General features: G+C 43.9%; 3 protein-coding genes across 20 annotated transcripts; 1 reads left to right on the top strand and 2 right to left on the bottom strand.

Moving 5' to 3' along the window:
- Nucleotides 1-716: 716 nt before the first annotated feature.
- Nucleotides 717-3085, bottom strand: LOC108150531 (cytochrome b5-related protein). Its single transcript, XM_017278761.2, has 5 exons — nucleotides 2997-3085; nucleotides 2762-2883; nucleotides 2365-2695; nucleotides 1837-2219; nucleotides 717-1770 (listed from the first exon to the last, which is right to left on the bottom strand). The coding sequence occupies exons 2-5, from the start codon at nucleotides 2857-2859 to the stop codon at nucleotides 1257-1259; spliced, it is 1326 nt and encodes a 441-aa protein (XP_017134250.1). The 5' UTR covers nucleotides 2860-2883; nucleotides 2997-3085; the 3' UTR covers nucleotides 717-1256.
- Nucleotides 3086-4038: 953 nt separating this feature from the next.
- LOC108150463 (cytochrome b5-related protein) lies at nucleotides 4039-5875 on the top strand. Its single transcript, XM_017278652.2, has 3 exons — nucleotides 4039-4552; nucleotides 4849-5231; nucleotides 5301-5875. The coding sequence occupies exons 1-3, from the start codon at nucleotides 4139-4141 to the stop codon at nucleotides 5812-5814; spliced, it is 1311 nt and encodes a 436-aa protein (XP_017134141.1). The 5' UTR covers nucleotides 4039-4138; the 3' UTR covers nucleotides 5815-5875.
- Nucleotides 5876-6137: 262 nt separating this feature from the next.
- On the bottom strand, nucleotides 6138-26075 carry LOC108150462 (myosin heavy chain, muscle). 18 transcript variants are annotated; one of them, XM_017278642.2, is made up of 17 exons: nucleotides 25756-26075; nucleotides 25368-25511; nucleotides 23820-24200; nucleotides 23684-23747; nucleotides 23517-23615; nucleotides 23201-23304; nucleotides 19922-20329; nucleotides 18962-19132; nucleotides 17391-17980; nucleotides 15584-15701; nucleotides 13963-14226; nucleotides 12328-12537; nucleotides 11222-12108; nucleotides 10611-10689; nucleotides 9119-10294; nucleotides 8139-9044; nucleotides 6138-6911 (listed from the first exon to the last, which is right to left on the bottom strand). In XM_017278642.2, exons 1-17 carry the CDS (start codon nucleotides 25957-25959, stop codon nucleotides 6828-6830), a joined length of 5889 nt encoding a protein of 1962 aa, XP_017134131.1. In that variant the 5' UTR covers nucleotides 25960-26075; the 3' UTR covers nucleotides 6138-6827. The 18 variants fall into 18 exon arrangements, with proteins under 18 accessions (XP_017134131.1, XP_017134132.1, XP_017134137.1 ...); XM_017278643.2 differs by lacking the exon at nucleotides 15584-15701 and adding an exon at nucleotides 14950-15067; XM_017278648.2 differs by lacking the exons at nucleotides 15584-15701; nucleotides 18962-19132 and adding exons at nucleotides 14950-15067; nucleotides 18395-18565.
- Between the last annotated feature and the right edge of the window lie 261 nt (nucleotides 26076-26336).

The raw sequence follows: 26336 nt of genomic DNA, 5'->3' as shown, positions 1-26336 counted from the left end.
GAGCCGGACATGCGGACAGCTATTTATAAGTAAACTTCACCTGTTGCCTATTGACTCCCTTCAATTCCGCACGATACTCTTATCTAAAGCTCTTAATTGTCTGACTAAACTCTTAATGGAAGAATTTAAAGTAGTTAAGGTCTCTGAAAAGGAGTCAGACTTATGGATATATTTTTTAGAAATTTAAGAGAGTTTTATTTCAATACAATTGAATTTTATTTTTATTCCACAACTTTAGTTATTTTTAAAATACATGATAAAGTGGTTCCCACAATATATAAATCATGTTCCAAAGGTAAACTCTTAAAGTTTAGATTCGCTATCGACCTTCTTTTCTTCGAAATGAAACTTCTATCTAACTGCTCTTAAAGGTTTGGTTGCTGGGTCCAGAATTATAAAAAAAGTATGAAATGAAACTGATGAAAACCGTTCTCGCAACCAGCTATTTATTGGAGAACTTGCCTAGCTGCTGGCCACCCGAATCGCTTATCTTCTCCATTTACTCCGAACGACAATCTTAAATAGGTTATTTTATCAAATTATTTCAGCACAATTTTATAAATTTGTTAACAATTATAAACTAGACTACAAGAAAATTCAATTTTAAAATTTAAAAAAAAAACTTACAATGAAATTTTGGTTACTTATTAAGTTTTAATTTTCCCTTTCCCAAATAGGATTTTCATTATTCCTTATAAAGTTATTTTGTGTTCAAATTTACAAGGTTTCAAATCATACATTTATGTATCGACTTATGCTCATTGATTCCTATTTGCTTTGACACCGTGACTCAGCGAAAAGTGCGTCCATTTGTCGTGGTCTAACGTTTACGCAAACAAATTATCAGTCAGCAGCAGCTGAACTCTCAACTTTAAAGAGCCGCTAAATAAAGTGTGTTAAGAAATGTTTATGGGTTGCTTAAGCACCAGATAAACTAAACCATAAACGATGCTTTTAAAGATATAATAAAAAAGCGGAAACGGTAAAGAAGCTTTAAACAGACGATAACAGAGAAAAAAAGAAAGAGAGCTAAGAAAAGCTTTTTGATAAGAGCATGTTTGGTTCATATGGTGAATTACAATTAATATAAGAGTATGAATAGGATCATTAAATCTATTTTAACAATTTCACCTTGCTTTTAATAGTTGTTAAAAAATCCTTAGCTTTAAGGATCTAAGACTTATATAATTTAATTATTTACAAAACAACAATTTCCCTGCCCATTAGACATTATTTATTTAGTTCCCAACCCCGTCCTACTCAATCTTTTTACTACCCGGTGGTAAAGTATTCTTTTTTATCCTCAGCAATTGCTCGTTCTGACCCTTGATGTGACCCCAATGATTGATCTCCCTCAGTTCCACATCGAATTCTTTCATCGTTTTCTTCAACTCTGGGTAGAGATGTTTGAGCACTCCGTGATCCAGAGTGGGGAAAAGGTGATGCAGGGCGTGCTCACCAAAGTGGGTAAGCACCAAGAGATCCGACCACTTAATGTCGCCACGATCTATGATGGTATCCACCTGATATAGACCCCAATCCATGTCCTGGCGTTGGGCATCGCCATCGTGTAGAATGCGAGGATCATGATGAGCTGCCGTAAGACCAACAAGTCCAAAAATAAAGCTGCCCACCGCTACGATTATTTGCCAGCTAATAAGAGTTTCAAATAGATCAGCTCCAGTGAACAAATAAAGAAATATTGGTAGGGTCAGACCAATAAGATCATCCCAGTGCAAGACGTTTCTTTTGGTAAGGGATAAAACCAAACTGAAAGTAAAGAAAATCTTTAAGTATCTAATAAAAAAATAAATAAATTATATTGTATTATATTACCGAATAAGAAACTGTCCTTGGAACAGTACCACATATACCACCGGGGAGATAACCACCGAGATCCAACGCTGCGTTTTACTGGCATAATGACGATCGGGAATCCAGCACAAGAATGGCTCAAACATGGACATCTCCAGATCATGTAGTGAATTCGCATAGACATGGTGTGATAAGGCATGAGATACCCGCCAATTCCGGAAGTTCATCATCGTCAGATTAAAAGTGTACATCCGCCAACTATCCCGCTGATGGAAGTAATTGTGGGTGGAGGTGGCTACCCAGCATAGGGCCAATCCAGCAAGAGCCTGGAAAATCAGAGAGTTCAAAATTGTGCCTGCCCAGCTGAAAAGGAACACGGACAACAGGATGCCCAGATGCAGAAACTGAAAGATAAAAACATTTAAGTTAATTAAGGCATGTTGATATTTGTCAAGGGTATTTTTCTTTCTAAAAATTAATTTAATAATTAATAAAATAAAGCCTTAAATGACATACTCAGAAGATGTGCCCTAAGAACATTTGTTATACCTCTGTTTTCTTGGTGGGAGCGTACTCAATCTTTTTCAGCTTTTCTCGCACTCTTCGCTTCAGGGTCATGTAAAACCCATTTTCTTTCAGCGTAAACTTGTAGTTTCGGGGCTTCGAAGCCTGTCGCACTTCGAATTTGCTCAGCATTTTGCGAGCTCGCTCCTCGATGTGATGCGATTCGAAGGGTTCCGTGATATCCGTGCCCCTGGTGCACTCAATCCAAAAGGCGCCACCCGGATGGCGAGAGGCAAAATCGCTTAAGTCGTACAGCTTATCGTTAATGCGCCAAAGACCTTCGGCCTCGTCATCGGCATTTTTGCCCTCCAGCCAGCTAAGCAAGTAAAATTTATTTAATTTATGTTTATTTGTTTATTTAAAAGATATTTTAGATACATACCTTTCACTTGTAATGGGACGATACTGGCGGTAACTCGGATAAGTCCTCGAAATTCCTGACACTTTCCAGGCTTCATCCTCTTTTATATTGGGCGCCATTGTGTGCACAATTTGTTAATCGATCTACACGATTAATAGGAGCTAATTTTAGCCATATAAATATCTTGAGTGCATAAATTAAGTCGAAGCTGATAACTACATAGCTCATTGGTTCCCAAGTTCAACTTAGTACCCACCGAAAGAACCGGTCGCTCTGTGCACCCCAGTGAAGACCGCAGAGTTTGTTTACGTAGCGCCTACTAAACTTTTATTTAGAGCGTCGCTCGGCTTTTGTCTTCGGATTACACTCGCTCGATCAATTAGAAAAGCTTTGAACCGAGAGTATGACAGATCAAAAGCTTTTTGCTCACTCCCTCTCACTTCTTATCATGGGTCGAAATGGAAATGAAATAATACTTAAATGGTATACAGGGCACACTTTGATTTAATGTAAGCGGTAGTCGAATATACATATGCAGACTTTTATAGGCCTTTGGGTTATATTGATATACATGTAAGAGTAGCTAGGAATTCGACTTAAAAAGCAGTTCTTTTAAAGGTCCTGATATATTTTATGTATACATACTTCCGAAAGGTTTTGGTCTACTTGTTCATTAAATACTCCAAATTCAGCTGGCTACTGTACTTAACGAGTAGGGATTTGCAAACCCTTTTTTTCTTCTAGCCATTTTACAAACATATTTTTTAAAAACAGAAAAAAATTCCTCGTTTTTAGGAAAAATTTCTAATTCCATGTAGCCGCCCAGTGTCTTAAATAGTAAGATTATTTGTTCTTTATTAAATATTACCACCTTATCCCCTATTATTTGTTAAATTAAGAAAGTGTTCCTAAAATGAAGGAGATTTGTTTTCTGAGTGTAGGAGCCTCAAAAAATAAGACTTTCCCATACATATAGCTAATAGCTTTCGGCTAGACTCTCGCCAGCCGAACGAAGCCTCAATTTGCTGCAATGGTATAACAATGTTTGTGAGCACCGCACTGACCTATTGTCGACGACTAACCCACTGGGTGATTTCACCTAGTAAAATTTTGATAAGGACAATATATGAGATTAAAATGGACGTAAGAGTTTAGAGGCGGCAGCTGTGGCCCCATGGCGCTCCGCTGATAAGGTGGACATCTTATCAAATGGAAACGTTTTGTTTGTAAATTTGAATCGATTTTTGGTTTATATAATCTGGTGAGATTTGCGCTACGCATAAATTCACAGCGCCAATGCCGGTGCCATTCAGTAAGTGGCTGGAAGCGTAGGCCGAACGTTCCTGTATCGGTGTAGTGTTTACCAAAGAAGTCAAGAACCTAAAAGGACTTGCCAAAATGGTGATTGAGGAGTGGAAAAAGAGCGGGATTGCCACCAAGTTTCCAACCTATCGCAACTCGCCCCTGGTCACCACTCACAGCTGGCAGAAGGGTAAGCGACAGGACGATCGGGCCGAAGGACTCTGGCGCATCTACGATGGCATCTATGACTTCACCGAGTTCATTGACAAACATCCTGGCGGTCCCTTCTGGATTCGCGAGACCAAGGGAACCGACATTACCGAGGCCTTTGAGGCACATCATCTCACGACGACTCCCGAGAAGATGATCGCCAAGTACAAGGTGAAGGATGCGGCAGAGCCAAGGATCTACACCTTGACCCTCGAGGAGGGAGGATTCTACAAGACCCTCAAGGGGCGAGTACGCGAAAAGCTGCAGACGGTCGACAAGCGGCCGAAGAGAAAGAGTGATGTAAGTGTAGAAACGTGAAAAACTAATTGATAAGAAATGGGCGTGTTTTTAATACTATTTCATATCAATTCTATTTGGCTTATCAATTACATACTGATTAGAAAATATCTGTCTCTAGTTTTTCGAAACTTAGTATGTTATTTCTGACAACTAATCTTACATTTCACGTGTTGCACCACTTTTACAACTCTAGTGGCAGTGATAAGTCAGAATTAAGGCAACTTGAAGTAATTTCAAATTGGTGTTTATACATAGCTAGTGCTAATTAACGATTTATAATATTTTTTGTCTTATAGATGATCCACTTGGGGGTCCTTGTGTCACTCTTCCTCTTTGGTATTGCCAGTGCCAAATACAACAGCGTTGTGGCTCTGGTCCTGGCGGGTGTGGCCCTCTGCTGGACGGTAATTGTATCCCACAACTACTTCCATCGGCGTGACAACTGGCAGATGTACGCCTTCAACCTGGGACTGATGAACTTCGCCTCCTGGCGAGTGTCCCATGCCCTGTCCCACCACATCTATCCGAACTCCTATTTCGACCTGGAACTGTCCATGTTCGAGCCACTGCTGTGCTGGGTGCCCAATCCGCACATCAAAAGCAAGCTGATGCGCTATGTGTCCTGGGTCACGGAACCGGTGGCCTATGCCCTAGCCTTCTTCATACAGATAGGCACACGGTGAGTGAGTGCTCGAGATGGAGGTAAACAAAGTCTAATCAGTGATCGTTTGGTTGATTGATATTGCAGTATATTCTATTCGCTGCGCCACACGAACATCCTGTACTGGCACGATCTGCTGCCGCTGAGCATCCCGATCGCCATATACCTGGGAACCGGGGGTTCGTTGGGCGTGTGGATCTGCGTTCGCCAGTGGCTCGCGATGACGTCGATTGCCAGCTTTAGCTTCTGCCTGATCGGTCTGAATGCGGCGCATCACGATCCGGAAATCTATCACGAGGGCGATGCAAATCGCGAGGATCGCGACTGGGGCCTCTTCCAGGTGGACACGATCATTGACCGCGGCGATCTCAAGTGGTCGCAGTTCCTGGTGCTCACCCACTTCGGCGACCATGTGCTCCATCATCTCTTCCCGACCCTGGACCATGGCCTCCTGCCCGCTCTTTATCCGGTGCTTTACGAGACTTTGGATGAGTTCAAGGGTCATCTGCGCGAATGCAACCACATCGAGCACATGATCGGCCAGCACAAGCAACTGCTGCGCATTGAGCCCAATCCCAGGGCTCCCGGGGCGGGAAAATAGGATTTATGGGGACTATGTTAAAAGTAAATAAATATATCCATACAATTTTATTAGTTTAAAAGATAACGTCGTTTTGATTGTATATACAATTATTTTAAGTTAACAGATGAAATAAGACATCAAAAATTGTCTTACTGTTATCCTGGCTAGACAAACAAATTGAAAATATATTTTTATGAAATAATGATTCGAAGGGCTTTAGATCATTAGGGTGATCATTTTCAAGTCCATCAGATTAACTGAATTTAATTTATTTAGTTAGAAGACATCTCGTTCTGATTTAAATTGACACCCAAGGTAGATCTGCTTTGAATAAAACACACTTTTTAAATTGATTTACATTTATTTTGTTCCTTTTTTGTATACTTTTCATTTAGTGTCGAGTGATGATCTTATCTCATTATCATTGCTTGATAGAGTCAAAATTAAACATAAACATAAGCGCAGTGTATAGCTCGTGTCGTCCGTAAGTCTTGTCTGGTCTGTATGACAATTAATTGAGAATACATATAGAGCAAAATATTCGAACAGCGGGCGACATTTACCGGCGGACACCGCCGCGGGGCCTTCATTTTGACGGGGCTCTCTCATTTCGCGATCGATCTTTCTCATGTTGTTGGCCTGAGAATCGAATGGTTCTTTGATTGTAAGTTGGTTGAATGCATTTCGAAAGTTGTATAAAAATATATAAATACAAATACAAATACAGGTCCAGCGAGCAGTGTCCCCATGGCAAATGTCGCGCTTACACAAAAGCCTGATATACACAGTGATGCTATAGTACACTGTTCACTTATGTAAGTATGCTAACCGATGGTGATCGATTGTTGTTATTTGATTTCATTTTTTGCCTAAGTGCATTTGGCGTAGTTGGTGGTTTGCCTCCCGTCGTTTTCGATATATATTTTGTTATAGTTTTATTATTTTGTTTTTAAATTAAGAAATTAAATTAAAATCATAAACATAATCATTATGAAATATCATTTAAAATAAATTAAAAAATGAAATGGCATTTAGAATTCGTTTTCAGGAGCAAGGTCGAATCTTGGTGGGAAGGCCAATCCGTCGAATTGTGGCCTAACGGACGTCGCACGGGGCTGCAGAATAGATAAATAAATGAGTTAGATTAGTTGAAGAGGACGTACTATATTAAAACATGCCGGGGATGGGACGAGTCGCCAGGTTGGATCGACTGCTTAGGAAAGAACGATAACGAGAACGCCCGGCACTCTCTGAGCACGTTTCTTAGTGCCAGCGAATGTAGGGATGAAATAACGGTAACCAAGGTACGAAGTGAGCATACGTAAATGCTTTTCGAGAGAGAGAGAGTGTCTTACTGGGGAGACGAGTATCAAATGAGAGAGGAGCAAGAACGCTTGACGAGTACAAGTACGAGACGACAAAACGTAACGAATGAGTTTGAGCAAGGACAACGATCGAGTGAGCGAGACAATGAGATGAGCTGCGGTTGACTAACTGACAGCGTGTGTGTGGGGAAGTGGGAGGAAAGAGTTCCGACACAACAAGAACGGGTCAAGACGTGCACGATCACGTCCACTTACAAATGTTTCAAGAAAGTTTTTACTGCTCCAGCAGCGCGCTCTTGCGGCCCTTTGACGCTGTCGGCTGCAGTACACATGTACAAATACAGTTTATAATAATATAGTGGAAGAATAGTATTGTTCTTTGTAAATGGTTGGTAAAGGAAGCAATTCGATTGATTTAGCCTGGTGCTGCTGTTGGTTGCTTGCTTGTTTATTTGCATATTTTTTTTTTGCTTTTCGTTTGGTTTTCTGTCAAAATGAACGCATTCTTGGTTGGTATTCGATGAATTGATCCTTTGATTTCTGATTTGGGTGGCCTCTAATTTTTACACTTTTGTCTGCTAGCGAATGTCGTATGATGCATCTATATTATTGTTATTAGTATTTATTTTATAATAATTCTTATAAGCTATAATTCTCTTTGCATGGTTTTGTTCTCTCATTATCGTTAATGAACCATAATTGGATCGCTATATAGATTTTTTTTCACTTGGTGGTGTTGCCTCAGATTTAGATCTGTTTTTCGTGGGTGGAAGCAGAGCATACGCGCGCAATATGAAAGGGAAGAATATACACATTATTCCAAAAACTGATCCAGAGAGAACGTGAGCGAGTGTGATGGCTATTGCAGCAATATGAAGGCTCAGTGTTCGAGTGAGAGAAGTTCAAATGGGTTTTCTTAATTTCTTTTTAACCTCTGAGGGGTCATAATCGTAAAGGGCTTAAGGGGTAGGGGTATGATGATGATAGGGGGCTTTTGAAGTTGGGATTGGAACTTACCGCTGGGCTGGCACCACGACCGACAGAACCGGCACGTCCCTTGGCGCGGAATTTGCTGATGGCCTGCTCGGCCAGATCGGCACGCTCCTCGGCCTCCTCCAGCTCCTGCTGAGCCTTGCGGAATTTGGCCAAGTTGAGGGCGGCGATTTCCTCGGCCTCCTCGATCTGCCTCTTGTATGTCTTGATCTTCTGTTGCAGCTTGTCGACCAGATCCTGCATGCGCTCGTGGTTCTTGCGGTCCTCCTCGGACTGGAAGCTCAGCTCCTTGACGCGACGCTCGGACTTGCGCAAGTTCTTCTGGGCATCGGCGTGTCTCCTCTGCTCACCATCCAGCTCGTTCTCCAGCTCGCGGACGCGCTGCTCCAGCTTCTGGATGGCCTTCTTGCCTCCCTTAAGGGCGTTGGCCTCGGCCTCGTCCAAACGGACCTGCAGCTCCTTGATCTGCTGCTCGAGGGCCTTCCTCAGCTTCTCCTGGGTCTGGGCATGGTCCTGCTCGGCGCGGAGCTCATCGGCCAGACGGGCGGCATCGACCATAGCCTTCTTGGCCTTCTCCTCGGAGTTCTTGGCCTCGTTGAGGAGCTCGTCCAGATCGGAGTGCAGGGTCTGCAGCTCGGACTCCAGCTTCCTCTTGGCAGCCGAGATGGAGGCGTTCTGGGCGGACACCTCGTTCAACTGCTCGTGGGCATCGGCCAGCTCCTGCTCGGCCTGGCGACGGCCGCGATCGGCCTGCTCCAGCAGAGTGCGAGACTCCTCCAGTTCGTTCTGGAGGGCGTTGGCACGACGCTCGGAGATGCCCAGCTGTTCGCGGGCATCGTCGCGGGCGCGCTGCTCTTCCTCGAGGGCGGTCTGGATGTCCTTCAGCTGCTGCTGGTAACGCTTGATGTTCTTCTGGGCCTCGGCGTTAGCCTAAAAGTTTCGCAAAATAAATAAATATGAAATTCTGGAATGCCCTTCTTGTATAACAAAATGTAAAAACCCACCTTGTTGGCGTGATCCAGAGCAATCTCAAGCTCGTTGATGTCAGCCTCCAGCTTCTTCTTCATGCGCAGGGCCTCAGCCTTGCCCTTGGCCTCAGCCTCGAGGGAAGCCTGCATGGAGTCGAGGGCACGCTGGTGGTTCTTGCGGGTGTTCTCGAACTCCTCCTCCTTCTCCTGGATGCGGCGATCGATCTCCTGGCGCACCTGCGACAGCTCCAACTGGGCGCGCAGCACCTTGTTCTCCTCCTGCTCGAGAGCGGCCTCAGCCTCCTCGAGGGCGGCCTGGAGCTCGTCCTTCTCGGCCTCCAGGCGCTTGCGAGCCTTCTCGATCTCATGGATGTTGCGGCCACCCTCACCGATCTGGTCGAGCAAGTCCTTGACCTCATCGGCCAGGTTCTTGTTCTCACGACGCACAGCCTCCAGCTGCTCCTGGCCCTCCTCGTAGGCGCCCTTAAGACGGAACAACTCGGTGGAGTAGTTGCGGCACTCCTTCTGGGAGGCATCCAGCTCGGCGGCCAGATCGTCGACCTTGAGCTTCCACTCGCCGATGATCTTGTCGAAGGCCTTCTGCTTCTTCTCGGCGGCATTGGCAATGGCGTTGGCACGGTCCACTTCCAGCTGCAGATCCTCCACCTCGGTGGACAGACGCTGCTTGGTCTTCTCCAGGCCGATGCACTTCTGGTTGAGCGACTCGATGGTCTCCTCAGCCTCGGCCAAACGGGCCTGCAGCTTCCTCTTGGCCTCCTCCAGCTCCTCGGAGCGGGCAACGCCATCGGACTCGTACTTGCTACGCCACACCTGGGCCTCGGCGTTAGCCTTGCTCAGCTGGCGCTGCAGATCGGCCTTGCCCTCGGCCTCCTCCTCAACCTGCTCGCGCAGATTGTCCAGGTCGTGCTCCAGGTTGCGGAACTTGCCCAAAAGGGTGGCACGCTCGCGCGACTCCTCGTCGGCCAGACGCTTGGTGTCCTCCAACTGGGTGGTCAGCGAGATCTTGATCTTGGACAGCTGAGACACCTGGGACTCGGCCTCCTCCAGCTGGCGGAGCAGATCGGAGTTCTCAATGGACAGCTTCTTCTTGCTGGCATCGAAGTCGTTCAGAGTCCTGTTGGTCTCATCCAATTTCGACTGCACCTCGTTGAGGGTGTGCTGCAGCTGCTTGGCGATCTTCTCCTGGGCAGCCTGTTTTGGGTTTTAACAATATTGATGGATTAGTCTCAACTCTGTATTCGTTGTTTTTTTTTTGTTGGATTGTGAGAGTGTGGCATTGTGCTGTACAAGGCTTTGGGAATTAGTAGATCAAGCTTGGACAATTACTTTAGTGGTGGGTCGGTTTAGTTTTTACATATTTTTTCAAGGGGATTTTCGGTGTGGTTGCGTTGCAACTACGTTGATACTATACACAGATGTAGACGTGGCAAAACTAGAACTTTCAGCATTTAAATTTACAGCATCGCGTTGAGAGCAATAACGAGTATATAGAGATCAATTTCAATACCTTCTCGTTGGTAATGTGGTCGACACCGGCGCGCAGATCGTTCAACTGGCCGTAGTACTCGTTCTTCTCCTTCTCAGCCCTGGTTTAGACATAGATAGATAGAGACACAGAGGTTCGTATTTCACGGGTTAGTTCATGTTTTGTGGGGGATAAAGACAGATACAGAGGCGAGAAGCGAGCGTCTTGCTATCCTTGCGTTGAACCCTTTGAGTAACCTTTTTTTTTCATATTAGACAGAGAGATATATATATGGGGACACACAGAAGTAGTTGTGTGGTTGCTTTTTTTTTTTGGTTGGAACATGCGTGTTCAGTGTAATTTCTGTATATATGTATGAATCGCTGGGCGTCCCTGGTCGGGCGCCAGTTATCACGACATATTACCTTATCGCGACCCAGCTGATCGCAGGCGGTACGAGTCTGATTCAGCTCGTTGTGGCAAGTCTGGCGATCGTGCTCGGCCCTGGATTAGCAAATGGGTAAAAGAGCAAATATCTATTAAGTTGGATTCGGTACGAAAGATCATCGAAGGGAATCTAATCAAGATCTCTCTGTCTCCGTAGCGGTGGCATCTGAAAAAGCTAGCTAAATATATATAAACGCGGTACTTACTTAGCCTTCAGCTTGTTGAGCTGGTCAACCTGCTCGGCCATCTCGGCGACGGCATCGTTGTGCTTCTTGCGCAGGTTAGCCAGGGTGGACTCGTGCTGGATGTTGGCCTCCTCAAGATCGCGACGCAGCTTGCTCAGCTCAGCCTCGCGCTTCTTGTTGAGCTCAATCTGGGCAGAGGTGGCACCGCCAGCCTCCTCCAGACGCTCGCCCAATTCCTCGAGCTCACGGGCCAGATCGGCGCGCTGCTTCTCAGCCTTGGCGCGGGCCTGGCGCTCAGCCTCGACCTCCTCCTCCAACTCCTCGATGCGGGCCTGCAGCTCCTTGATCTGGCGCTGGTGCTTCAGAACAACGACCTGCTCGTCCTCGAGCTTGGCGGTGATGGAGGACAGCTCCTTGTCCTTGCGCTGGATGGTCTGCTCGAGCTCCTTCTTGTTGCGCTCCAGATCGGCGACAGCCTCCTGGGTGAGCTTGAGGTCGCCCTCAACCTTGCGCTTGGACTTCTCAACATCGCCGCGCACCTTCTTCTCGCGCTCCAGCGAATCCTCCAGCTCGTCGAGGGTCTGCTCGAGCTTGGCCTTGACCTTGTTCAAGTGGTTGATCTTGTCCTCGGCGGACTGCAGCTCCTCACCAGTCTTCTGGTTGGTCTCGCCCTGCATCTTCTTCTCCTTGTTCAACTTGTTGATGAGCTCATCCTGGTGGGCGATCTCGTCGTTCAAGTTGCGGATCTGGTGATCCTTGGTGGCCTTGTCCTGCTCGGCCTTCTGGACGTTCAACTCCAGATCCTCGATGTCCTTCTTCAGGCCAGAGATCTCCTGGTCGGCCTTCTTCTTCTGCTGGAACAGCTGGTTGCGGGCATCCTCCTCCTGAGTCAGGCGCTCTTGGATATCCTAAGTAGATTCGAAGAAAGCGTTGGGGGTGTGTTAAGTAGATGAGCACAGTCAGTCACTCCTAAATTTAGCAAAACTGCGCAAATGAACAGAAATAGCCGAGCACCTTTCATGCTCGATTGCCTCTGATCAATTTCGCGTTTTCCGCTTTCGTGGCACTTGGATTAATGCCACATCATATAAATGGGTATTAGGGTATTGGATTAATGGGATACTTACGCGCAGCTGGTTCTCGAGGTCGTTCTTCTGGGCAGTCAACTTGGCGTTGCGCTCCTGGTAGTCCTGCAGAGCACCCTTCTCGCCGGACAGGGAGTCCAGCAGGGCGGTCTTCTCAGCCAACAGCTTGGCGTTGAGGGCCTCCAACTCCTTGCGCACTTTCACTTCAGCGGCATGCAGTTCCTCAGCCTTCTTGGCCTTCTCCTCCAGACGCTGCAAGTCATTAGAGGCATTTGATGGGTTAGAAACGGATTGGCCGGAGCTGATCTGCTCAGCTGGCTGGGCTTTTGGTGGTTCGACTGGCGTGGGTTCGGGCTGAGGAGGTGCAACTTCTGCAGCTTCAGCTGCTGCTGGTGGAGCAGCCTCGGCTGGAGCTGCCTCCTCAGTGGCACTGGGTGTAGTTGCTTCGGTGGATTTTTTCGTTTTCTTGGCTTTCTTTTCATCGGCCATGGCGCTTAATCACTTATTCAATGGAAAACTCTCTTAGGAAGGGCTATACACTTTTATTAACTCCTATTCCCACTAGGTAACTCTGCTGTTGGTTCGTTTTCTTAAAGCTAGCTATTTTGCTATGCCAGCTAAGATGATCTGCTGATGCTCAATTCGATTGGTTCTTCGTTTGGGGTTCGATTTGTGGTACGCGTTACCGCGACGGCGACTGGTCAAATACAACTGGAATGGCTGCTGCAAATGCACTGGGCCACTTTGGCTATAAATTTAGCAAACGCCCCGAAGCGAGCAGAGCGGCACCAGAGCAGAGCAGAGCAGCGAAATGGCAGCTGCTGCCACTTGGCCACTTGGTATGTGTAATTGGTTAGGAGGTAGCCATAGCCATCATAATTCACAAATTGCTGCCATTGCTATGGTTCTATAGTGCTCTGGTATGGGGCCTATCAAGTCGCACTTGTGCGGCGGTACCAGCAGGTGTACCATCTTAAATATATATAGAACGTATACCACATATTATGCGTATGTGTATACAATTTAAATTACTCATCGGGGATCGGAACTATACGTGGGCATCTTCGGGCATTTTTTATTATTTAATTAGCAAGCTAATTGGCAAACTAATTGTGGCTTTTAAAAAAAAATCCCGAGCTATGTGGCAGGGCCAAGAATAGACCCAGTGCAATTCATAATTTATGTTCAAAAAATATATATGTACCTATGCGAGTCGATGTGGGAATGTGAGAGACTGTGAAGAGCTGTGTTGGATTCCAGCGAAACAGAGGCCACATTTGGCCCGAAAGTGCGAGGAGATTATGACAGCATCTATTTTTGGCATCCCCAGCGATTGGAATCAGATCGTATCGATATGTTCGGGCAGCTGTTTGTGAGTGGGTGGTTGGGGGCTGTTCGAATGCAGGTATTAAGATGTGTGCTTTATTAAGCGCAAGAATTTCGCACCGATACAATGTTTATGGCTATTGGCTAAAATAAGATTGAGTTGGGGATTTGATTGGGCTGCAGCTGCCCCAACTCATCCAATTACCCCAGACAATGACTAAATGGAAGAGACAAGCCATGGCTACATGTTTACATGATTGTCACGAGCAACTGTTCTGTCCAAGTTCACAATCAACATCGTCGAACCACAAAAACGCCTAGATGATGGTCTTTTTCATTTGCTATACTCACGGCAATCTCATCCTCGATACGGCTGACGTTGAGGAGGGGCTTGACCTTCTGCCACAGTTTGTACCAGGGCCAGGTACGCAGCTGCAGGTACTTGCGCAGGTTGCGCTGGACAACCTTGAGGGCGACGCGCTGCTCCTGGAGCTTCTTGAAGCCCTTGCGGGACAGGTAACCACGGGCCCAGGCCTGCATCCAGGACATGATCTTGCCCAGACGCTCATCACGGAACTCCTCCATCTGACCCAGGACACCGGCGCGGAAGAACACCTGTTTTTTTTCGTTTTTTTTTTTTAAGGTTTTGGGTGGGTTGAGGGAAAGAAAATAGGTTAGATTTCTGTGCATTGAGTCTCTAAAAGAGCGCGTGCACTAAGCCGAACCAATACTGTTCTGGATGTTTCTAGCGAAACTCATTCAGACGGTATAGGTTCATTCGATTTTTTTTTTGCATTTGCATAAGCGGTTCTTCAAAAACACTTTTGGACAGGTTGAACTGGGATAGATAGAGGATGGATGGTACAAACAAGAACAACGAAAGGTACATAAAATCACAAAAACACAAATCGAAAAATACTAACATGTATAAATTTAGTAGTGGGATGCAAATGTGGTTAAAATACAGGCAGATGATAACACTCAGATAATACTAAGAGGTAGGCAAGATAAATTCTACGGAGCCAACATTACCCAACCCAATTCTCGACAAAAGCTGTGTACTAGCAGCTGGAGAGGTTGTCAAAAATTGGATTAGGAAAGCAGATCCGGAAAATGTATCCCGGCAGAAGATGTTGTGTGAGGAATTCGAGAGAATTGGCGTGTGAAGTCTAGATAATATCTATTGACCAAAACCTTTATCAAACTCAGACAAACAAAAGAGTTCGTCGGTGTTCAAATGAAGCTTTGCAGTCTAGCAAACATTATCCAGCTTTAAGCTGAAGAGGTGCAGTCGCTGATTTGTGAATGAATGTTTAAGATATATTGTCGGGCATATACCTTTGTGTTACCCAAACGGTACTGATCTTCGGGCAAATCGATAAACTTAATGATAATTTCAGTGGCCTTTTTGTCTTTCTCAACGCCCTGCAATTGCTTGGGGCACATGATCTTGTAGCTGTATGGGGGTTTTGTAGTTTGAAGGTTTTTGTATTAATTTGTTTCAAACGATTTGGTTAGTATTAGATGGCATACATTCTAACTAAATTTGTTTTGGTTTTGGTGGGGGTTAGATTTATTAACTACTGACTAAGGAATAGTAGAGTTACGTCTAGGTAAGTTACTACGAATGGGGAATGTGAGCACCAATAAAGTGGATGTTGGATTGCCTTTTCGGTAAAGGTTTTTGTTTGGGGTTTGGATTTTGGAAGGGATCTGGTCTTATGTGAGGTGTGTCCTTGTATTAACAGGCCAACTTATGGAGATAGAGAGAAAAAGGACATGCGAAAAGAGCATTCCCAGCTCGAGACTGTAAGCTTTTTGCTTAGTTTGCGTCTCGACAAGGTACGACTCCATGATAGTTTTCTGAGTTTCGGTGCAAAGTGTAAAAGTGAGTCTGGACATCAGTTTCTGAGCCATTGACAAAAGCAGTTTTTGAAGTGGTCAAGAGTAAGAAATGGTTGGTTGTGCGTGCCTTTGTGTTACCCAGACGGTACTGATCTTCGGCCAACTCGGTCGATTCGATGAGGACCTTCGTGCATTTCTTGGGATCCTCAATACCCTTAATACCCTTGGGGTTCAGGATTTGGTAGCTATATGTTCACATATAGATGGTGATAATCAACATTAAATGATACTACAGTATTCCAAGTATCTAAGTATGGTTTAGTATATCTAGCTTATATCTAATGTTATTCACAGTTGATCCGAACAAGAAAATCTTTAAAAACGAACTTCTACGAACTTCGAACCCATGCGTGGGAATTTTACGAGTGTCTATGATGTCTAATTGTGTGTGCATGTTGGAGTGGGATTTAATATCATATAATTTCCAGGGACAGGAAGTGAAGTCATTTAAAAGTGCTGAACTTTTTTAACTGAGCGCCCTTAGAAGTTTTGTGTTGCTGTTTACCTAAAGGGCGCCTGAAATCTTTTGGATTCTGTATTGGTTTTCGTATTTCATTGTGGATGCTTTTGGGCTCGTATAGCCTATAGCTGGCATTTGAGATACGAGTGAATGTCAATTGTATTGTTTTGAGAGAAATTGATTGCATTCGAATACGAGCTGTGTGGTATTCGTGAAGTGTGGAAGGGAGACATTTCAAAATCTACTAATTGTGGGGTGGAGCATAAAGAAAGAAATAAGTTCAAAATGCATGAGGCAAAACTGCTAAACAGATCGGAACGTTTTTATGCCTTGGTGTGTCCAATGCGGTACATATCGGGATCCAATGAGGTGGATTCCAAAATGATGGATCCACACTTTTTGGGATCATCGACGCCAACAATGCCAGCTGGGTTCAGGATTTGATAGCTGCAATATGGAAATATTTATACCATCGTACCCACTCGGTACATTTGTGACTTGCCAACTCTGGTTTGGTTTATGTCTCTTGAATGTGTGTGAAGTGTAAATTATGTTATGAATATAGTATTGGGCAGCTCTCTCGTTGAGGTTTTCTCGAGCACCGTTTTATATGATTATTGACTACATAAAACTACTGTTGAGCCATCCACTCATAAGTGTTGTGTCTACACAATTTTGAAGTTTTTTGCCAGATTAAGCTTATCTAAAGTGAAGAACTTTTCCATGCCTTGGTGTGACCCAGACGGTACAGGTCATCGTTCAGCTCGGTGGACTCGATCAGAACCTTGGAGGCTTTCTTAGGACAATCAAGATCCTTAATGCCACGAGGGTTCAGAATCTGGTACCTGTTAGGATGTAGAGTTCGGTTTTGATTCCATATTCAGAAAAAATCATGATACACATAGTTAGACTTGAGACGCAGATACACCTAACACAGCACTGGAACTGGAGTTGATTTCTGGTACATGGTACATACAACGAGGAGAAACAAGTGGGGATTCAATTGAAAGATACACTAGTCATACAGTTGGAGTGAGGACATTCGCTTGCATATGCAAAGTGGATATAAAAAGGGAATCTTTATAAGTGCGTGCCTTGGTGTGACCAATGCGGTACATATCGGGATCCAGTCCGACGGCTTCCAAGCACTTTGCGGCAGCATTCTTGGCCACCTTTTCGGCCGCCATGATGGCAGGTGCCAGAATCATGTAACTATAGTTGAGTATTATAATATTCAAGTTAAAAATTGATCGTGATTAATAGCTTACTCCTAGTGCTAAACCGACTGGTGCATGTGTATGTACAAATTAACTCAAAGTGCTGAACTACAACTGATCTTAAAGTATGTCTATGTGCTAGTGTAATATTTTAAATTAATGTGCAAAGACCTATGAACTCCCTCCCCGATACTTACCGCATCTTGAAGTCGGGGTACACCATCCTGTTGGGGAAGCCCTTACGGCAAATACGGATACCTTCAAGCACACCGTTACAGGTCAGCTGGTGCATAACCAAGTGGGCATCAACCACGCCAGGCTGCTTCATCTCGTTGGGAATGATGCAACGGACGAAGTGAGGCTGGGTCGAACGCAGGGTGGTCATCAAGCTGTTCAACTGCTCCTTGTAGGCCGACGAGACGGTAGCGAAGCCACCGCCCTTCTTGCCACGACCTCCCTTGGCCTGTTCACCGCCACCCGACTGGCCGGGGTGATCGGCGAAGATCTCGATCAGCAGCTTGTTCTGCGACTTCTTGAACTGGTCGACAACGGTGTCGTTCAGGGGATCCTTGTTCTTCTCCAACCAACCGGTGATGTTGTAGGACACACAACCAGCATAATGGCCGATGGCGAAGTGGGCAGCCTGCTGACCGGGCTTTGGAGGCTTGGGCTTCTGGAATGGAGCCGACTTGCCCAAATGGGTGTTGGTCAGCTTCTCCGAGAAGGTCTGATCGGTGGCCTTGGGGAACATAGACTCTTCCTCCAGGATGGACAAGATACCCATGGGCTAGTGGTGAAAGAAAGCGAAGTTCCGTACGTTAGATTTGGGCATTGACATTTTGGGGTTTTACTGAAATATGTTCTAGTAAAAGCAAGCAATTAAACTAAAGTAGTTTTTGTAAATAATTCTTATAAGCGGCATGACGCTTCACTAATACGACTTACAAAACACATTAGTACATAGAACTTACCCCTTACAATTTTAGTGGTGAGTCGAAAAGTTTGCAAATGCATTACTTGTTGGTGCTTTTTTAGCTTTAGGCGATCTTACAACTAAGTTAACAGAAATTAATATCGATTAGATTTGATTATATTGCATTAGAACATTCTTCAAGGTGCATATTTATCGCAAATGTGTATTATTGTGTAATGGTCAGCTTGGGCTATCTGCTCTGCTAGATAGTTATGGCCGTGTCTGTACCTTTTCGATCAGATCAATACACATTTGCAGATCCATGCCGAAATCAATAAAGGTCCATTCGATGCCTTCACGTTGGTATTCTTCTTGTTCCAAAACGAACATGTGATGATTGAAGAATTGTTGCAGTTTTTCGTTAGTGAAATTGATGCACAATTGTTCGAAACCGTTGTACTAGATCGTGGAACGGAACAATATGTAACATAATAATAAAGCGGTGTTAATTTGGATGTTGATTTCAATGTTTGGTTTTCGTTAGTTTAGTTACTCTCTGTTTTCCCTCGAACTCAATCTGGGGGGTTCTTCATACTGGAGAGACATGACATGGTTGTGGGTGGGTGTGGGCTCTTATAACATAAATGGAGCTAGAAAACGCTTATAGGCGCACTTCTCCGCATGACTGAAACAATAAATATATGTATGCGACCCGTTCTGGGATCATCAGTTTTAGATGATTTGCCATTCAGGGTGCAGAACACTCTATAAATAAACTTATTCGTAAATGTAGATAGAACAACGAGCGATGGCGGATAATTTTTGGCTTGGAAGGTTGGTTGCGAGGAGACGAACCTTTTCAATCAGATCGATACAGGCCAACAAGTCCATACCGAAATCGATGAAGGCCCAGTCAATGCCTTCCCTCTTGTATTCTTCTTGCTCCAAAACGAACATGTGATGGTTGAAGAATTGTTGCAACTTCTCGTTGGTGAAGTTAATACACAGTTGCTCGAAACCGTTGTACTAGATATCAATTCGGGGAAATGGTGTGGATTGGTGCGATGAGTACGTTTTCAACACATAAATAACCAGTGGTTGGGTGGGGCATGCCGACAAGATTCCCTGACATTCAGAACACACTCATTTTACAGTTTACCTGAGATCACTCTGGCGGAAACCCATCCGCAGATTCATATCTAAAAGATTGATCGAAAGTGCTAAAACATGACATAACAAACGAAAATAGTTCGGTGCATTTTTCAGGTACACACACAATACAAAATACACAAAAGTTGAGTTGAGTCTATTAAGCACCTTTTCAATAAGATCGATACAGGCCAGCAAGTCCATACCGAAATCGATAAAGTCCCAGTTAATACCCTCCTTCTTGTATTCCTCTTGCTCCATGACGAACATGATATGGTTAAAGAACTGCTGCAGTTTCTCATTGGTGAAGTTAATACACAATTGCTCGAAGCCGTTGTACTACATCGGAGTTGGGAATATTTACATAATAAAATAGTGATCGTTTAAGGTTTCTACGGATAGTGCTGCTGTGTATCTTTGTGTGGTTTTGTGAGCGTTTAAGTGCGAAGACAGGTTGCACCTATGTACATAGTTCCCCGAGTGATTCTGAATCCCTAGCTAAACTGTTAAGAGACGTGTTAGCAGGTCAGCTGTGAATAGAACAGCCAAGTCATAAAGATGATTTGGGCTGTGCCATCCACCAGCTAAAGCCGACTTAAATCCCACAGGGCAATTGCCGTGAGAGATTCAAATTCAGCCCAAGTCCCCAATCCGTCCGATACTCACCTCGAAGATCTCAAAACCAGCAATATCCAGTACACCAATGAAGTGCTGACGCTTCTGCTGGGTATCCAGAGTCTCGTTACACTTCTTCACCAGCCACTTGAACAGACGATCGAACACACCCTTGCAGAGGGCACCGATCGAGTTGGTGACCTGCTGGACGTTACGGCCCTGGGTGACGAACTCGTTGCCGACCTTGATGCGGGGCTTCAGCAAGTTCTTGTACAGCTCCTGGGTATCGCAACCGAACAGCTTCGACACACGGCCACCCTCCTCCTCGCCGTCCTGCTCAGCCTGCTCCTCGCGACCACGTTGCTTGAACTTCATGCCACCCATGTGCATGACAGCGGCGGTGATCCTGTACACATCCTCCTTCTCCTGCTTGGTGAAGCCCAAGATGTCGAAGGCTTGCTGTGGGTCAAAATGGTTGTTTTGGGGGGAAGAAAATTACACTTTAGTAAGGGAAACTTCTCTTTTTACATCTTTCGGTTAATGGCTTTTATAAGCGTTATTTTTGGATTTGTTTTTGAGCATATTTTCTGTGGTTGAGTGTAGCTTATATCTTATAAATCATGCACAACATGCTTGAACGGTTCACTACGAGTTACCAAAGTATTTTATCGAGCAGCAAATAAATGGCATTATGGTTAGTAGACCTACTGGTGCTACTGAATCTTTTGTATAGCTAGGTTTACCAGGTGGCTTAAGTATTCCGGAATCATTGGGAAACACGTGATTTGCCGGGTCGCTTAAACACTAACAAGACACATGAAAAATATGTATTTTCTCTGGGGTATTCTATAATTGGACGTGCTTATTTGATGAGAACGGCCCTCGGGTCAGTCCTGGCCGCTACACACAAATATTATCACAGACACAAAGGAACCAAAATGTATTTGTACATAGTGTCTTTTCCGGGTACAAATCAGGGGGTATTCTTTTTTATCTATTGCTATGTATTTCTTAGGATAACATGATGCATTTACATTCCAGGCTTAAAGTCAAAGTCTTTGTTGTCGGGGCATTCGTATTAGGTACATTTACAGATAAAGAAATTGACAGAGCATCGGCTTAGAGACCGATCCGTAGGATGCTTTTTCGAGCAGGGGTTGCGACATTCGCCATTCCATCATTCTTACTCTCTATATGTTCCATTTTCGGAACCGGAAACGGAACTTGGGTAACAGATAAAAAAAAACATAGAATGAAAAGATAATCACAAAACACACAAAATATTTCTGTTTTGGTGTGGTTGGTATGGATCATCGGTTGGTGGGTTCCTTGTCGTTCAGACGTTACCGATATCGGATGCATATTTACGGGGAGTGTATGTCTGTATGTCTGTGTGTTTGTGTGCTTGGGTGTGGTTCAAGTGCAGTTTGATTTTGTGGGTGGGTGGGTGTGTGTTTGGCGACCACTTACATCTGCAAGCTGGAATTCCTCACCGTCATCCATGTTGGGTACAGTTACTTTACCCTGGGATACGTTATAGTAGTCGTAAATGTTATCGGAGAGGAAGCACATGTCTACATACACATAGTCGAAAAAGAGGTTTTTCTTTGGTTTAGCAGTAAGAACAGAACTTATGCTCTAAGCCTAGGGTTTCACATTTTTAATGTGCGAATGCTTGTGTGCTGTTTGTGTGTGGAGTGTTTGGAGTGTTCATAGAAGTGTGTCTTCGATTTGGGCATTATCCTTGTGCATTCTTTTCCAGCCAGGAGCAGGCTTACATCTCTCTCTCTCTATTAATGGCATTCCAACACAACCCGGTGTCAAGTAAGGTTTCGAAAATGGATCAACAGTGTCTATTCGGTGTATGGTAAACAGAGATCATTCGTGCTCCCAGCTGGGGGATATGGGACTTTTAGTGGCTTTTGTGTATGGTATAAGCGGAATTTAGGATTGTGGTGCAAGACTACGTGGGAATTAACTGGTATAAATACGAAGATAGAGGTAGATAGAGAGCGCAATAACTCAAGATAATTCCGGAATAACACTTGAAAGTTAACCATATGTACACAGATATTATAGCCGTCACTACATAGAGCGAAAGAGATCGATCAGATCGTGTTCGGATCATTGTCAAACATCATCAGTGGAGTTCATAAAGAAAAAATTGAAAACGTAACACTGATAGAGAAGAGATCTTTTTACAATAGTTCCGAATTGGAATTGGGTTTGGTTGGGAAACAGTGGACCTGCACCACAACTTACGTCAGTTAACTCAAATTCTTCACCATCGTTGACACCGGGTATCCGCGTTTTACCCTGGCAAATGCCAGGATAATCACCAATATGTTGGCCCAGAAATACCATCTCTAATTTGCGCGAACAAAAAGACTCGATGATATAGCATTTAACATAAATAATCGGATGTGTGCTTTGTGTTTGTGTGAGGGAAAATTTTCTATACCCTACCTATCATGAATACTACTCAAAAATTATTTGGATTAAGTTGATTAGGTTTTATATTAGATTTAGGGGTAGATTATGCTTCGAGCTTTGGCTAGCTTGAGCTACAGATATGATAAGCGTGAATTTTGAGGTTGAAGACATGGAAAAACGTACATATATATGTACAGGTGTTTAAAGGTTGGACAACATTGAGGACACAACACTGAAGGGACATGTTTGGTTAGGGTTATGGATTGGTTGGGTTATGTTGTTGTGGGTAGTACGATTATGCAGATAAGTAACCATGTCCTGTATGGCCTTACATCCACGGCGACCCATTCCTCGGCATCGTTGACGCTTGGTATGGTCGTTTTGCCTTGCGAGACAATGCGATAGTCGTAAATGTTGTTCGAAAGCAGGCAGTATTCTTTATAGATATATATATATACGATATATATGCGAACAACATTGTACGACATTTATGAAAGGTAGTTTGTGGTGGGTATGTGGAAGAGGTAGAAAAATACATATTCAATAATGACCTTCTTAAGGGGGTTCGGATTAGCTGGATATGAAATGGGTTAGGACATCTGTGGGTGTGGGCAGGGCAGGGATCTAAGTGAAAGCTTTCTACTATGAATTCCAATTATCCGTTCCTCGGGATGTTTTTTGGCATAGTATTTGGCTACAGGTAAGCGGATAGGGTGTGGCCTAATCCATATACGATACGATAGCGATACGCAATAAAATGGTTAACCAACTAGCTATAAATTGCTCTAAAATAGTTTACGATAGTTCGAGTAGTAGTTTAGCCAAATAATAAGTATCTAAGTGTCAATCAACAATATAAAAACGAAATTTAGAATCATATAAGGAGGGGGAAATTACATCGGTGAGGGAGAACTCCTCAGCATCATCGATACTGGCTACAGTGACCTTGCCCTGGGAGACAATGTGGTAATCGTAGATGTTATCGGTCAACAGACAAATGTCTAGACAGATAATGCGTATATAGAAAGTACATTGATTAATCTATGGTATCAATTTTGTATGGGTGTGTATGTGTATGTTGTGTTTTATGTTCGTGTGTGTATGTGTGTGGAACCTAAACAACAACTAAAAGAGATTTGAAAAGAACTAGCAAGTTCTATGATTGTCTGAATGAAGGATGGCTGAATGGAGGATGAACGAGGCGATTGTATACCTTTAACACCGGGAACGGAGCCAGACATGATCTGGTAGAAGATGTGGTAGGAACGCTCCAGGGACTGCTGGGAGATGACACGGGCCTTCTCCAGCAGATCTGTAATATGAAAAGAATAACGTTAGCAATGGCATGAAAGTGTATTTAATGGTAAGTTAAAAACTTACAGGTCTCAATATCAGCACCAGCCAGTTTACCAGTGGGGCCGAAGTGGATACGGATGAATTTACCCTGTTTTGCATAGGAAGGAGTTCATATTATTTCTTGTTTCCTCGGGGCGATGTCAAGTTTTTGGGTACTTACGAAACGAGAAGAGTTATCGTTACGCACGGTCTTGGCGTTACCGAAAGCCTCAAGCACAGGGTTAGTCTGCACAACCTGATCTTCCAGGGAGCCCTTGTTCTTGGCGGACTCATCGGTCTTCTTGGAAGCGCCGACAGTGGCGAAGTACGCAATGACCTTCTTGGTGTTCTCAGTCTTTCCGGCACCAGACTCACCGGTGATCAACATAGATTGATTCACGTGGTTGGTCAACATGTCGACGTAGGCACCGTCAGAGATGGCGAAAATATGGGGTGGCACCTCATTACGGCGCTTGCCACGGTACATCTTAGCGCAACGGTTGGTATACACGGGGTAACGCTTGTAAGGATTGATGGCAACGCAGAAAAGACCGGAGTAGGTCTGTTTTTTTTTTGCCAAAAAAAGATTGGGTAAAATTTGATCGTTAATATGGTGAAGATTTCTCATTTTCGTCTTCGTTAGCTTTTGGAGAAGGAAAGTTAGTTTTAAGGTAGGCGGTTTAAGAGCTTCTCCATAAGGCTTGTGTATTTTTTTTAGCAACTTTTTCAGTTTTTTTTCGGAGAGTTCTTAACCGCTTCATAGATAGAGGTAAAATTAGGAAAATTGTTTTCTTATAAATTATGGTTTTTAGTAACAGTTTTTGTTGTCTTTTGGTCTACCAGTTTTTTGGTGTTCGGTTTTTGTTATAGGTAAAAACTAACTACGATGTTTGCAGTATACTTGTTTAAAGTTTTCTGTTTGGACTGGGGTAATGATTGGTGATTTGTTTGGGGATGTTCGGCTCAGCTTTCTGGTGTTGAGTACCAATTCTTGTGGCTTTGATTGTGTAGTGTGTGTGCTGTGTGTAGAACCGTTTATTTTCCAGTTGTGCGGTTCATCCGACTGGACGGCCAAATTCGGTTTAATAGAAGCGCGATTAGTGCTTACGTCACAGGATATGAGGATTTAGCTGGGGTTATAATTTTTGTTGTGCTTTTTTATGTGATTTTTATTTTTTGGTAATTTTAAAAAAGGAGCCAATGTGATAGGGTTAGCAGTCTACTCAATTGCATTACGAATTTATAAGCTTTAATTAGGGACTCGGTGCAGTAAAATAAAATTTTATATAAACTGGAGATGATATTTTTTTTATTTATTTAATATTTGTGAGTGTGGGTAAGCGGCTGGGTAAAAACATCGAACGCATACATGTGTGCCACCCTGGTTTGGCAATTACTTACGTAGATCAGCTTGTTGTAGTATCTCTGTCTCAAGTTATGGAGCACAGAGGCATCGTTAAGGTATGTCAAGTTGGACATATCCTCGGCTTTTTCGTATTTTGGAGGGTTCACTTGCTGGAGCAGATCTTTCTTTAAGTCTCGTGTCTATATCGTTTTCGTTTGATTGTCGATTCAGTTCGATTCAGTTCGCGTCCCACCCAAATGGTTATGTTTAGTTTTTGTACATTTTTTGTTGGTTAGACGGTGGGTTAGCAGTTCGTTTTTGAGTTTGAGAGAGAGAAGAAGAAATACCCATATATTAGTGAGTTTCTGGCAGTACGACACTTACGTAGATGAGCTTAGCATAGTAACGCTGGCGTAAATTGTGCAACACGCAAGGAGTGTTAAGCACGGTCATGTCGGCCATATCTTCGATTTTTTCGAATTTCGGTGGATTCACTTTTTCCACCTTCTCGGATTTGAAATCTTTTACCTATTCGTACATATAGTTGGAAACTATAGTTTACATTGCTAATAAAGTTCCTTGGTTGTTTAAAAATCCCTGCCTCTTGCTAGCCATTGAAATAACCTTTTTGTAGTACCAAAAAGACTTTGCCCATGGGTAACAAGCTGCAAACACTTTTGAACAACCTTTAAGAAAGATCTTTAAGTAACCGATTATACATCTTTTGATTGGTTTTTTTTTCGAAGGTGTTTATTGGAGACGAAGATATTACCTCTCCACCAGGCAAGCCGACGGAGACGATATCGCCCTTGGTGGCCTTGATCTCACCAAGGAGATAACCCTCCTTCTCGTCGGGAATCCAGCATGACTTCTTCGAGTCATAGGGTTTCGATTGATCGATACGTCTTTGCTCCAAAGACACGAACAAGTATGGGGTGGGATCCTCATCCTCCTGACTTGCGACTGGCTTCGGCATCTTGATTAAATTTCGATATGAAACTTAAAAACTCGAGAAATAAATTTGGGACTTTTCAAAATTTTCTTGGTTAATCGCGTCGTGAGCCCAAAACTTCCCTGTAAAGATACACAAAAAAAAGAAGAATTATTGTATGGTTTCCAGTTTTTCGAAATCTGATTTGTTGGCTTTAAAGCTTTTGACCCATTTTGACAGCAGCAGCAATAGACAAACACAAAAGAGTTGTGTATGTGTGTGGATGAGATTTCGAAATTTTTTTCGATTTCCAAATATGAGCATTTTTCCCGTTTCGCGTTATCGAAATTCCCGTTACCGTAACCGGATATTTATGTGTGGCTATTCAAGTTCTTCGATTTTTCTTCACACCTCAAAGTTAA

This window comes from Drosophila elegans, unplaced genomic scaffold, assembly GCF_018152505.1.
Source record: "Drosophila elegans isolate 14027-0461.03 unplaced genomic scaffold, ASM1815250v1 contig_814, whole genome shotgun sequence".
NCBI classification, from domain to species: Eukaryota; Metazoa; Arthropoda; class Insecta; order Diptera; family Drosophilidae; genus Drosophila; species Drosophila elegans.
Note: the sequence above shows the minus strand (reverse complement) of the source record. Positions and strands in the feature narration are given on the sequence as shown.

What these genes read in the sequence shown, in the direction of transcription:
- LOC108150531 (XM_017278761.2), bottom strand. Translation starts at nt 2,859, where the DNA reads ATGGCGCCCAATATAAAAGAGGATGAAGCCTGGAAAGTGTCAGGAATT. An exon ending in CGTCCCATTACAAGTGAAAG is followed by an intron (nt 2,696 to 2,761) that starts GTATGTATCTAA and finishes TTACTTGCTTAG; the next exon opens with CTGGCTGGAGGGCAAAAATG. An exon ending in CAAGGACAGTTTCTTATTCG is followed by an intron (nt 1,771 to 1,836) that starts GTAATATAATAC and finishes CTTTACTTTCAG; the next exon opens with TTTGGTTTTATCCCTTACCA.
- LOC108150463 (XM_017278652.2), top strand. Translation starts at nt 4,139, where the DNA reads ATGGTGATTGAGGAGTGGAAAAAGAGCGGGATTGCCACCAAGTTTCCA. An exon ending in GGCCGAAGAGAAAGAGTGAT is followed by an intron (nt 4,553 to 4,848) that starts GTAAGTGTAGAA and finishes TTTGTCTTATAG; the next exon opens with ATGATCCACTTGGGGGTCCT. An exon ending in TTCATACAGATAGGCACACG is followed by an intron (nt 5,232 to 5,300) that starts GTGAGTGAGTGC and finishes TTGATATTGCAG; the next exon opens with TATATTCTATTCGCTGCGCC.
- LOC108150462 (XM_017278642.2), bottom strand. Translation starts at nt 25,959, where the DNA reads ATGCCGAAGCCAGTCGCAAGTCAGGAGGATGAGGATCCCACCCCATAC. An exon ending in CTCCGTTCCCGGTGTTAAAG is followed by an intron (nt 23,305 to 23,516) that starts GTATACAATCGC and finishes TTATCTGTCTAG; the next exon opens with ACATTTGTCTGTTGACCGAT. An exon ending in CTCTGGATCACGCCAACAAG is followed by an intron (nt 9,045 to 9,118) that starts GTGGGTTTTTAC and finishes CGAAACTTTTAG; the next exon opens with GCTAACGCCGAGGCCCAGAA.